The 13,949-nt window shown below is 36.0% G+C and overlaps 1 protein-coding gene across 1 annotated transcript; it reads right to left on the reverse strand.

Annotated features, from left to right (window-relative positions):
* Positions 1 to 751: 751 nt before the first annotated feature.
* Positions 752 to 13,211, reverse strand: LOC129429696 (adhesion G-protein coupled receptor F1-like). The gene is made up of 14 exons (XM_073856232.1): positions 13,116 to 13,211; positions 12,784 to 12,893; positions 9,727 to 9,791; positions 9,369 to 9,505; positions 6,660 to 6,863; positions 6,235 to 6,438; positions 5,990 to 6,136; positions 5,724 to 5,899; positions 5,466 to 5,636; positions 2,475 to 3,818; positions 1,872 to 1,913; positions 1,605 to 1,660; positions 1,450 to 1,516; positions 752 to 948 (listed from the first exon to the last, which is right to left on the reverse strand). Exons 2-13 carry the CDS (start codon positions 12,877 to 12,879, stop codon positions 1,477 to 1,479), a joined length of 2,682 nt encoding a protein of 893 aa, XP_073712333.1. The 5' UTR covers positions 12,880 to 12,893; positions 13,116 to 13,211; the 3' UTR covers positions 752 to 948; positions 1,450 to 1,476.
* Positions 13,212 to 13,949: the final 738 nt, after the last annotated feature.

The raw sequence follows: 13,949 nt of genomic DNA on the forward strand, positions 1-13,949 counted from the left end.
TTCTATACAGTGTACAGATCTATAGTTTTAAATCACTGTTTTAAGACTGTTTCAAAGTATTGTTAAACAATTAGGTTATATGAAGAGACATGACACTATTAGTTAAGTGATAACATTAACATGCAAAACTTTATATAACTATATTTGAAGAACAAAGGGAAAAAATGAAGATGGATAACAAAATGGTAATGATTTTAACAAAATATAATTGGTATAGTTTATTCAAGTATCATAGATGCAGTAAAACATACCACCAGTTTTCAATTTTCTTTCACACAATACATTACATTGTAACCCTATTTTAACTCATTCCCCGCCAGCCTTTCTTAAAAATTGCCCACCAACATTTTTTTTTTTTGATTTTCACAAAAGTTTCACAAAATGCCTTTCAGGAAAATTTTCTTCTAAAAATATATAGGCATACAAATATTTCAAATGAATGAACAGACCCTCTGCTTTCCAAAAAAACAAAACAAAAAAAAACCAGGAAAAAACGTTTCATCCTATGTATATTTTTTCTCTGCTTATAAACTCTTAAATATGGATATTTTTCATCAATTATTTTTAGCAAAAATCTGAAATAATTGCATTTGTGATAGAAATCAGATTCAGAACGATTATCAAAACATACACAGAGTATAAAATTAATACATTTTTTTTGCTTCAGTTTTTTTAATAAACTGGGTAATCTAGTGGATAAACGCGGTAGTACAGAAAACCAGGATACCTCATCAGGAACACGATTTTTTCATACAAATGTTTTCTCTTAATTGACGAGATAACTGGTCAATGGCGGGGAAAGAGTTAAAGCAATTATTCCTGAAACTTTTGTAAGCCAAACTCAGTAACAGAACATCCAGTAGGATATAGTTTATTAACTTGATGAGACTCCTGTCTTGTATAATGGTGGTCTTGAGAAATGGTTGGGATCAGATACGTGGTAAACATCTGAAAATGGTAATTTATACTGTATGTTATTCACTCTATTACTATTATTTGTTGGCAGTACTGACAGTCTATTGAACCGTTTACCTAAATAATACATGGATCACAATTTCACTATTGCAGTGACAAATGCTGTCACTCTCTTAAAACAAACTGTAACTTAAAATATCTAACCTTAATATATTATCAACAATGTGAATAATTATGCAGCATGAACATTTCCTTTTCCTCAGTATTTTTTATTTTAAAAATATGAAAAATTACAATGACCATGTGAATTATTATAGCATACTATTTTAAAATAAAAGTTTGTAACTTAACAGAGAGTGTGTTACAATTCATTTGTATTTAAGGGGTTAACATTAAACTTTCATCATGTTTTACAAACTATTTTTAAAACAAAAATATTTTATTTTTACTTTGATTTCAAATTAATATGTAAAATTGCAGTTTTTTATATAATCTCTGTATATTCCTACACTGGTTTAAACATTTTTTACTTACGTTTACGCCGCATCCATCCAAAGCAACCTAGTTTGACTGTAGACGATGGTCCTGTAGAAGTAGTGCTCTGTAACTCAGAAATATTATATATAAATAATAATCAGCCAACATTAAAGGACTAATATTGAGCTCATGAGTGAAGTGTTGCATTTTACCTTGGTGGGTCAGAACTAAGGTTTAGCTTCAACTTTCCTGCCAGTGACTGTTGGACCTGCAACCACAGACAACTTTGTTTAATTCTTAAAAAGAGCCTTTCTTTTTAGGAATAGGATTAACTTCATTAAAAGATGATACAACAAATGAAAAACTGTACATGTGATTAATATGATTTAGTACTTAATGAATCTAACTAAAATAAATATTTGTGCCAATATTTTAGATTAATGCCTATCATGGCATTTAAAAATAGACTTTGAATATACCTTGCTGTCCAGAAGTGTTCCAAACACTAAAACAAAGAAACCCTGTAGCAAAAGAAAGGTGTTCTGTATTATGAAACATCATTAATGGATTATAATCAGTCCCTCCAAAAATACGTGATTATGCGATCGCATGATTTAACGCATAATCAGCCAAAGTCTGTATTTATGCGCACGTTCACAGCATAAATTGCAGATTTGTTCGCAAAATATGGGGGGCTTGCATGAATTTCGTAGCAAATAGCAGAAAGTTGAAAAATGTTGCATTTACCCCAAACAAGTGCAGCCATGTCCCCTTTTGCCATGGGAACGTTAACGTGATTATGTGACGTGAACATCATTGAAAAGCTGCAAAAGCTAAAATTTTTTGCAAGTTCACGCAATTTCATCGCATAAAATTGCATAAATGTCCCTCATATTCCATCGCATTTTTTAAGAAAACATGCTGCAAGATCAAGGATTTTTGCCCGAAACAATCACACAAAAAAAAGAGTTTTTCTGGAAGGACTGTATAATGCATTATACTTAAAACTGTATACACTTTCCTTATAAAGGACACATACTGTAACTTTATAATAAAAGATAAGCTGAAACAATAAATGTTACCTGAAATGAATTGAGGATGACAAACACCACATGAAGGCCATACTCATTTGACACCATGGTTCCCACTCCAAATCCCCATGTTAGGCCAAAAATAGGAGTCAGAAAGGCCACACATCGGACAATGACAACAAGGGCGTGTTTCTCATCTGTTTGAGTTGAAGCATTGACATTTCTCCTAACTATTTTATATAAAACCACAATCAAAACCACAATCAATACCAGGAGGTTAAAGGCAACAATGGTCAGAGCTGGAATCACAAATGCCAACAGGGCCTTAGATTCAGACCAGTTCAGCCAACATGCATCTCTCATCCAAATATATCTACCAGCTCCAGCTGTGGATGCGACAGTAATAACCGCTATGAGCAAAGGTGCACAATAACCAACTGTGAAGGCAATGACCATCATTTTAGCCCTTGACATCTGAGAAAAGACCATGGCAGTGCGGTAAAGGAGGTAAAGGGCTGAAGTTAACATCCAGAAGAAAAGAGCCAGGTAAAAAAAGTGAATGAAGAAAACTACTGCACTGCAGGGATTCACCGGTGTAGACTCTCCTGGTTTAGCAATTGCAGCTCCAATGATAAAGCAGATGTCTGCGATCAGCAATGACACAGAGATGTTAACTACTGAGACGTGACGCATGTACGCTGTGTCATTTCCTGTCACTGACTTCCATACGATTATCTCAATAATGAGACATAAAACCAAGCTGGCCATTGAAATAGCTACACCAATGTATGTGATATAGGACAATGCTTTATCATCCATAAAAAACGGTGACATGAGGATTGAAAAAGAGGTTGTGTGGTTGCATTCACATGTAACTTTGCCATTCTCTGAGTGCTTGACTTTACACCCATTGGAATCCCATCGGTCCAGATCAAAGTTCCAAAAGACACACTGAGGATTTCCCAGTAGCTCATTCGTAATGTCAAAAGTAAGAGAAACATTATTAACTGTTTGGTTAACCTTTATCACAACCACATCTCCATTGATCCGGTTTTCGAATGTACCGGTGTCATTACGAGTTGGTAGAACATTGTCAAGATTTGAGAAGATTATAAGAGTTACGAAGGTCGGTTCAAGAACGTCTGAAAACATGATCTGGGTATTTGAGTTTGGCTGTTGTGAAGTTACATTGAATGAGTTGTGAATTAAGGTTTTTTCCAGCTGAATGGAGGATTCATTTATAGCAAAATTCACATCTGACAGACGATTGCTTGTTACCTCAATGGCAAACAAAAGTACAGTGCTGGTATTTGATGGTGTGTTCCCATTGTTTAATTCTCCCCATATGTTATTAGTTTGATTTGATACAATAATATCCACTGTTTTAAGATATGTCTGCAAATACAGAAAAATACAGTTAGTAAATTGCGTATACTGCACTGATACATTGTCTGAAATAAAAAAAGTTACATTGCACACACAGTGCAAACATTATGTTTGTCTACAATTACAGTAGGTGTGTGAAGTTCTAGCTCAAAATACCATATAGATCATTTATTAAGACATGTTAAAATTGACATTTTTTAGGTGTGAGCAAGCATGTGCCATTTTGGGTGTGTCCTTTTAAATGCAAATGAGCTGATCTCTGCACTAAATGTCAGTGCCGTGGTTGGATAGTGCAGATTAAGGGGCAGTATAATCCCCTTATGACATCACAAGGGGAGCCACATTTCAATTACCTATTTTTTCACATGCTTGGCGAGAATGGTTTACCAAAACTAAGTTACTGGGTTGATATTTTTTACGTTTTCTAGATTGATAGAAGCACTGACCCAATTATAGCAATTAAACATGGAAAAGTCCGATTTTTATGATATGGCCCCTTTAAAGTGTTTTTCTACAGTACATATACAGTAGAGAATAAAACTCAATTAATAAAGCAAACAAAAAGGGCAGTTTCCTGGACAAAGTTTTTCCTAGTCCCAGACTAAAATGCATGTTTGAGCTGTTTTAATTTTAACATCTTGCACTGACATGTCTTAAAGGAATAGTCTACTCATTTTCAATATTATGTTATTACCTTAACTAAGAATTGTTGATACATCCCTCTGTCATCTGTGTGCGTGCACGTAAGCGCTGGAGCGCGCTGCTACACTTCGATAGCATTTAGCTTAGCCCCATTCATTCAATGGTACCACTCAGAGATAAAGTTAGAAGTGACCAAACACATCAACGTTTTTCCTATTTAAGACGAGTAGTTATACGAAAAAGTTTGGTGGTACAAAATAAAACGTAGCGCTTTTCTAAGCGGATTTAAAAGAGGAACTATATTGTATGGCGGAACAGCACTTTTGGGAGTACTTCAACTCGGCGCAGTAACACCCTCGCTCTCCCATTATGAGAGGGAGAAGAGGAGCGGATTTTTCAGGCGATTTGCACCTTGTTCTCTTCATGTGTTCAATACTTATTCCCAGTGTCATTTCACTTTATTTATTACGACTCAACTTGTATACTTAAATGTTTTGATTTCTTTGTATGAATTCAATATTTTGCTTAATGGCTACATCTGATGGAAATTTTATGTCAATAGCCCATTTAGAAATCCCCCTACTGATCAAAACGCTGATGTGTCAAACACATACTTTTCCGGCTGTATCAGTGCCATTGTTTTGTCTCAAGATGCACACCAGTATTTTTTTTTCCACTGATTTCACAAGAATTTATACATATTTAATGAGTTGGTTAATTTGTATGAATGAGTTTGATGTTAATTGTGCAAAAACATATGATTATCATAAAAACAATAACGAAACCCCGTCCCTAACCCCAATTCCCAGGGGTCCAGGGAAATCATACAAAAATTTATGAATATGGTCGTACAAATTAGCCACCTCGTAAAATACATACGAACTGGCATGAGATAGCATTAGTAAAAACTGATTATAATTAAGTCCTGAAATAATCAAAATCCTGTCAGTAAAACCGCCCATATATGAATAAAATATACAGGTATTTGTAAATGGCAGAAGAAAAATCAATTACATTCATCACAGTCTTATCAATGGTCATGCTTGTTGAGATGATAGTCAATTGATGGAGCATATCAACAATTGCTTTGACATCCGAGGCAGACTGTGATATCTCGATGCTGTTCTTCACAGTGGCATTGCTGAGGCTTTCCAGAAACCCTGGAATTTTTTCCTCAGTCAAGACCTACATTACCATATAAAAAAATGTGCATATATTATACATTTTAAAATGAAAAGTCTTCTTCTAACAAATACATAATTAATCGAGTACCTGAACTTCACTTTGAAGGGATGCAAGAATAGGAAGTACACATTCAATCTGTTTCTTCCTCCAGCCACCTAATTGACATTGATAAGTTATGAAGCCTATCCTGCCATTTTCACACAGTCCATTTACTTTATCATCTTTTTGTCCAATTCCAAGTGTTTCACTTGTACAGTCAAATTCTGGATTCGAAAAATATAAATTTAGTAAACATCATCCGAAGCAACAATAACACAAGAAATGATCTGAAGACTAAGAAACTAAAAGCTTACTTTTGTCACTTGTTTTAATGGTGACGCTTTTCCTGCTGTAACTGTAACCTTGTAGCTCTTTCAGGTCTTTGAGTTGACATGTAAAGGTTTCCACACTCCCACAATTTATTTTCAGAAGTTTATGTTGTAATATGATGCAGTTAGTTTCTGGTTGGTTAAACAGAGAATACAATGATTGATAAGTGTTTTTATAATGTTTTGATGAATAAGTTAAAATATTTATATTGCCTGTTTGCATGTACAACCTGAATTTTCCAGTTGATCACCATCAGGAATCAGGTCCCACTTAATACTGTAGAGCGCAGCACAACATTTAATTGGGACAGTCTGATCCTTGCACTCAAATACTCGATCAGCGTCAACTTCAATTTTGGGACGTTGTTCAATAACAACATCTTGCCACTGAATATAAGGCATAGGGTTCCTATTTATGATACATGAGTATCTACCTATTAGTGGATAAATGTTATGTTAATATTATGTTTCTCCATCCATCTGTCTATCTATTCAAGGATTTTCGATCAGTTTTTTTGCTTATAAAGTTTTATAACTTGAAACAAAAGAAATTGTATAACTGATTTTGATACCAATATCCGCATATAAAACTGCTGTTCTAAAATCAGCCATTATCTGTTATATTGTCATGAAAGATATGATAGACACGACTCACCACTGTCAATTTCACTTGCATTCTTCACAGTGAGAGTGCTACCTGTGTCACTGTCAATAATTGAGTATCTCGGATCTAGTGCAGGATTAATCTTATTCACGCTCCATGTTATTGCTCCCGCAACAGATGCTGGGTGTATACATCTCAGATCCAGCCTTTGCATTGGATATATTTTATTTGTGGTGTTGAAGAGGTGTGCTGGCACTAAAAGAAAAATGAACACAGCTATAGAGGGTATGCACGTGACGTCACCTTCGGTGAAAGAGACTGTGGTTACGCCCACTGAGTGGCAAAAGAGTGTGTACAGTGTGAAATCAGCGGAAACACGAGGAAAACGTGTCTAAATGGGAAAAAGCTATTGTGCGATAGACTGTACTAACAGATTAACAAAAATTCGGAGCTATTGTTTTACAGACTGTCAAAAAACACCAAAAGGAGAAGTAAATTAATCGTTCATGCCAACGTCCACAGACCACAGATTGGTTGACAAGTTGCTATCAAGCAGAGGTTTTACTTTCTACTTTAAAGTATTTTTTCAAGTATTTGTATTTTATGAGTGTTTTTCCTTTGGAAAACATACATTCCAAAGCATATTATCATAAGTTTTACTCTATTATATTTCTTAAATGCAAGTTTTTGTTTTACATTCATTATTTAAGTACATTAACGTATTTTTACACTGCAAAAATGATTTTCAAGAAAAGAAATCTTAGTATTTTTGTCTTATCTAAAAATATCTAAAAATTCTTAAATTAAGATGCTTTTTCTTTATTAGCAAAATGACCCAAGAAAATAAGTCTAGTTTTTAGACCAAAAATATCAAATTTAAATGATTTTGTGCATAACACAAGCTAAAAATTCTGCCAATGGGGTAAACATAAAATCTTGAAAATGTTTCTTAAACATTTATTTTAAGATTATTTTGCTTGTTTTATGCCCGAAATCACTTAAAGGAACAGTATGTATGAAATTTATATCAATTAATCATAAATTGGCATTGATATGTCACTAGAGATTAAGAAATCATTTTCATTTCAAATACTTATATCACTGAGAGAACAGTGGTCCGGCCAGGATATTGTCATTTAAAAAGTGGAGTTGCAGCCCTCAACTGATGTTTATGTTGTCATGTTGTGTATTGGCCACCAGTGGTGTGATTGCAGTACCAGTTTTAGCCACAAGTTTTGTGATTGCAGTAGCAGTTTTGGCCACAATCCTACATACTGTTCCTTTAAATTTGATATTTTTTTGTCTAAAAACTAGACTTATTTTTTGGGTCGTTTTGCTCATCAAGAAAAAACATCTTAATTTAAGAATTTTTTTATATTTTTACTGAAAACAAGAAAAAAAATACTAAGAAAGAAAGTCATTTTTTGCAGTGTAAACCATGTGCATCATGCGTCTTGTCAAAATATGTGCCTGCTGCACACACTTCGAAAGGATTTATGATAAAAAAAGATGCTCATGTTCACAAAAAACTAGCAAGACACTCACTTAAAACCAGTGTTGGGAACGTTCACTTTCTACATGAACTTCAGTTCACAGTTCATATTTCAAAAATTTAAACTAGGTCACAGTTCCAAAAATGAACGAATTTATAGTTCTTTTTCCCCATATATATATATTTTTTAATATTGCCTTTATAGCCCATATAGAACCACAGACAGGAATTATTTTATCAGTTTTAACACTTAAGCTAAATGCATCAGATTTCATCTTCATATCCAACTTTAAACCCTCATCCAACCAGGGTTTACGAGCATTGACTGTCTTTTAATTTTTATTTTTGCTTGCATATACCTTGAAAAGCTAGCCGGGTGCTTCAAGGGGTCGCACATCGGGCGAGGAGCACTGCGAGGCGTTGCGTGTATGACAACTCGCAGGTATTGCACACCGCACGTGCACGTTGAATAGCGTGAGCTTAGTCAAAGTCTATTTCAAGATCCAGAATATGCGTAAGCAGCCTTTGTTAATCGTTAACGATTTAGGACAAATATGATGTTATTTAATGTTAAACTATTCGAGTGGCGCGGCAGGGATTTGGGTTTCACCAGCGTCCAGTCAGTGTTGTTTTGATGACGTATGCAGCCTTGTGGCAGTGTTGCCAGATTGGGTGTTTTTTCTGCTACACATTAAGGCCTGTTTACAGTGTGTTTTAGACGGGTTTTCGCCTGGAAGACTCTATAGAAATCTGGCACCCTACTGAATGACGTTAAAGTGAGAGAACATGCCGTTCACAAGCCCCAGAATGAACGAGTTCACCTTGCGTTCATCAGGCAGTAATACAGTACGTTCAGTTCACGTTCGCCAAAAATATGAACTAGTTCATGAACTTTCGTTCAATGAACTCGTTCAGGCACAACACTGCTTAAAACTAAACTCTGAGATTAAGTGAGTATTCGGCAAGCGTCTTTTTTATCATAAACCCTTTGAAGCAGGCATTTATTTTGCTGCACATGGTTCAAATGACGCGCAGAACACATATTTAAAAATGACAAGCTGCACACGACGGGCTAAATACATGTTGTGACGAGCTTCGCATCGCCTTCGAAAAAGAAGTCACCGATTGCCATTGGTGCCATGTGTAGAACGTCAAAAATAAAAAGCAATCTTTGATACATAACAGCACAAAAAAAAACTATAAATGAATAAACTAGATCATACAGTAGTAGCATAATAGCTGAATTAAAAAAAAATCACTACCCTTACCACTTTCAGCGAAAGAATTGGGATCCACAGGGAGTCCTGCCTGCTTTAGACTGTTGGCAAGCTGTATGTTTGCAGATGTAAAATCGGGGCTGCTAGATGTTGCATTAATTGTGTAGTCTACTATAATGCTACCAGACCTATGGAAAACACACATTCTTAAGAAATCACTGTGTCAACAAGTTTTACAAAAAAATTGCACATATAAAAAACATATGTGACGCTTTCAAGCTAAAGTCTTCTAATGTTATATTTTCACAGAATGTTATTTATGCATGAAGATTTCATGTAGAAAACAGTAAATCACAAAAACTGATTTAGCTGGGTTTTTACTGACTGCATCACATATTGTAGACCTCACCTGAAATTATTGACTTTTGCAGACCCAGGAATGTAGTCAGGTACAGTTTTGTAACATTGGTCAATCTGTAACCAAAAGTATATACTTAAGGAAATGCACTACAGTACTCATAGGTATAATGGACAAACTTTGGGGAATTAAGAACCTTGTAAGACCATTGTAAGAAATAGGATGCCTTAAACTTTGATGGGTGGTTTCCCAGACAGGGGAGCTATATATATATATCGAATACATAGTATATCCTCTCTCTTATAGAATCAGCTGTGTCTGGCTCTTTCTCAAGGGGGTTCTCAAGGGTTTTTTTTTCAACCCCTGGGGAGTCAGCTGACATTGGCTTAACTTAGCACCCCCTTCTACATTACATTATTACCACCCTCGCTACGGTCTAATCTTAGCCAATGTATTCTGCTTATGTTGTCCATCGATATGTCTGTGTTTTCTCCTGCATCCATTAATGTAAAGCTGCTATGAAACAATTAACAATTGTGAAAAGCACTATATAAATAAAATTAAGTTGACTTAAAACTAGTTATATTTCCTAATTAAACTAAGGCCTAGTCCTGGTTTAAAATAATACCTGGCTGTCCAAGAAACCACCCAAAAAAGGTACAATCAAACTGGGTTTACATTTCAACTTGTAATATCAATGTAATGTAATATAATGTAATTTCAACTTAAAGGAACAGTATGTAGGATTGTGGCCAAAACTGGTACTGCAATCACAAAACTTGTGGCTAAAACTGGTACTGCAATCACACAACTGGTGGCCAATACACAACATGACAACACAAACATCAGTTGAGGGCTGCAACTCCACTTTTTAAATGAAAATATCCTGGCCAGACCACTGTTGTCAGTGATATAAGTTTTTGAAATGAAAATGATTTCTTAATGTCTAGTGACATATGAGGGCCATTTTATGATTAATTTATATCAATTTCTTACATACTGTTCCTTTAAATATCAATATTTATTTTATTATATATTTTTCTTTCAAATGATTGTACTTCCACTAGGGGTGGCACGGTTCACAAAACCCTCGGTTCGGTTCGTATCACGGTTCTATGGTCACGGTTCTCGGTTCAGTATACGGTTCTTGTTTTTCTTTTTTCTTTTCATTTTAACACTCCATAAATTTATTATCTTATTAATGTATTAATTATCCATAATTTAGGATACAGTATTAAAAAAGTTATATCATGTAATAATGCACAAACTGAATTTTACTTTAAGCACATTATTGGGACCATCTCTGAGGAAAGCCAGGTTGTCACGGTGATCCGTGTCATGTTTTGTGTCTGTTCTATATTGTCATCACCTGGACACTTGTTAATTATCACATCATTCATTCCACCTGTGTGTCATTAGTCTTTGTGTATTTATACCAGTGTTTGTGTCACAGTCATGCGGGAGGAGGATCGGCCCAGGCGGTCCCCCAACGGTTGAGTCGTCGTCGACGGTCCCTCGGAGGACCACCACCCTGCTCGCAGGGGGATCCGGAACGGACCACGCCCGATCATTTCCCCGGGGTGGCTACCGAGCGAGGGTCTCCATTTCCGCGAGGGGATGGGAGATGATTTCCGGGGGCATCTGATCGTCAACGATTCCCAGGAGGGGGGTAATTCGTCTGCCTCGGTTCTCGGAGCGATCGCTCCGGTTCTCCTGGCGCAGTCCGGCCCACTGTCCTGTTGGTCTCATCCCGGCGGCTGCCGGCTTCGCCAGGGTCCCCAAGCCCTCCACCCCTCCCTTGGACTCTCGCTACCAGACTTTGTTTTTGTTTTGTGTTCATGTGAGTGTCTGGTAGCCACTCGTAGAGGGAGGGGTTATGTCACGGTGATCCGTGTCATGTTTTGTGTCTGTTCTATATTGTCATCACCTGGACACTTGTTAATTATCACATCATTCATTCCACCTGTGTGTCATTAGTCTTTGTGTATTTATACCAGTGTTTGTGTCACAGTCATTGCCGGATCATTGTCGCTGTTCCACGTCTGTTCCTGTTGTTCTCTGTTTGAGTGTTCCTGTGTTACCTACCTGCCCGTTGTTTTACTCCTCGTGTTTTGTTTCTGTTGGTTAATAAATGTTATTTATTCATCGGAACCTTGCGTTTGCGTCCTGTCCTTACAACCCTGTCGTGACACAGGTGAGATTTTGATACAGCAAGAGGGAAGACATTGATGATTTTAACATGCTTTTCATTTATTTGGCAAAAAAGAGAATGTGTATTGCCATCTACATGAACTTTATGTGCCTTTTTAGCACACAAAGATAACTTGCATTTATCAAAATGCCAACTTCAGTGTAGCTTTAAGATTTATCACTGAGAGGCTGCTTAAATACTGCAGAGAGTATATGTGGACGAGAGAGAAATATAACGTTTACACCTGTAATATTTAAATCCGTCTCTTTTGTTCACTTTTGACCACTTCTGTCCTGATTACTTTGAGGGGCAATTTATGAAATAAGATCGCTCAACTTTCGCACGCTAGCAAAATGAAACTACGCGGAAATCAGCCGTTTTCGTTTGATCAATGAAAGGCTAAAAATAGAGCTGAATACGAAAAGACGTAAAACATTGTGTTCAGTACCTCAGATTAGATAAATGGTCGGAGAGAAGGCTGTCGCGTGTGGCTGTTCGATCACACATTCAACCCATAGACTGCAGTTCTATCTATTGTTTTATTTCCGCTGTTATCATAGGTAACAAGAAATAAAAAATGTTTCCACACACCAAACTAATACGAACCGTGCAACGCACACGCGCACCGAGAAAAGCGAACCGAACGGTTCGGATTTTTTTCATGAACAGTGCCACCCCTAACTTCCACTTATCAAATTAAGCACTTATCAAATGTAACATTTTTATAAGTTAAAGCAAAATTAGATTTTACCTAAAAACTTAGTGAACGTTATATCATGTAATATTTGTATTTAATATTTGTATGTAATATTGTTGGAGTGAATGGAAAATTAACAATAAGTACCTCATAGTTAAAAAAAACACAGAAGCTTATATTTATGGGTACACCGTTATAAAGGTTTTCCATGCATACTTACCATTGGTTGAATTTTATTTAAAAGAGTTCTCCTCTCTTCAGTATCAGCGGCAAGGCTGGTATCAAAAACTTGGGCTATTGTCATTGACAATGACATTAGCCTTTTAAATGCTGCAAGAAATAAAGTTATTAAGTATGATCAATGCTTTGTTGTGTAGTTGTCTACTTTATTTTCCAAATCCTGGTGTCCATATAGCAAAACTGATCTGTTGTTTATGTGTGGGTCTGTACTTTGTTTTACTAAACAGTAAGACATTCATAGTATTGCACTTATTAAAACCAAATGTCAAACATATTTTTAACTGGATTTAAAAAGGTAAACATTACCCTTACATGATTTACTAACTGTATGGTTTGTAGCTGATTGTGTTGTTGTTGTTGTTGTTGGTGTTGTTGTTGTTGTTGTTGTTGGTGGTGGTGTTGTTGTTGTTGGTGGATATGTTGTTGTTGGTGGTGTTGTTGTTGTTGTTGGTAGTGTTGTTGTTGGTAATGTTGTTGTTGTTGTTGTTGGTTGTGTTGTTGTTGGTGGTGTTGTTGTTGTTGTTGGTGTTGTTGTTGTTGTCGGTGTTGTTGTTGTTGGTGGTGTTGTTGTTGTTGTTGTTGTTGTTGGTGTTGTTGTTGTTGTTGTTGTTGTTGTTGTTGGTGTTGTTGTTGTTGGTGTTGTTGTTGTTGTTGGTGGTGGTGTTGTTGTTGTTGTTGTTGGTAGTGTTGTTGTTGTTGTTGTTGTTGTTGTTGTTGTTGTTGGTAGTGTTGTTGTTGTTGTTGGTGATATTGTTGGTGCAGTTGTTGGTGCAGTTGTTGGTGCTGTTGTTGGTGCTGTTGTTGGTGCAGTTGTTGGTGCTGTTGTTGGTGCAGTTGTTGGTGCAGTTGTTGGTGCAGTTGTTGGTGCTGTTGTTGTTGGTGCTGCTGTTCCGTTTAAGCCTGAAAAAAAATGAAGGACTTAAAGTTCATATGAATGCTTGGTCCATGTTTTGGGCAACACTTTATCCAGCCACATGTTATTGCAATGTAAACCTAGACGGCTACATAATTGGACACTAAATAGCGTTTTGAAATATTTCATTAGCTTATTTAACACTTTTAACATATATGAAGTATTTTTCATAATTATGAAATTAATTATTTAAGAGTATTAACACTTAATTTCATTTTAATGACACATTGTAT

The sequence above is a fragment of the Misgurnus anguillicaudatus genome, chromosome 18, assembly GCF_027580225.2.
Source record: "Misgurnus anguillicaudatus chromosome 18, ASM2758022v2, whole genome shotgun sequence".
Classification (NCBI taxonomy): domain Eukaryota; kingdom Metazoa; phylum Chordata; class Actinopteri; order Cypriniformes; family Cobitidae; genus Misgurnus; species Misgurnus anguillicaudatus.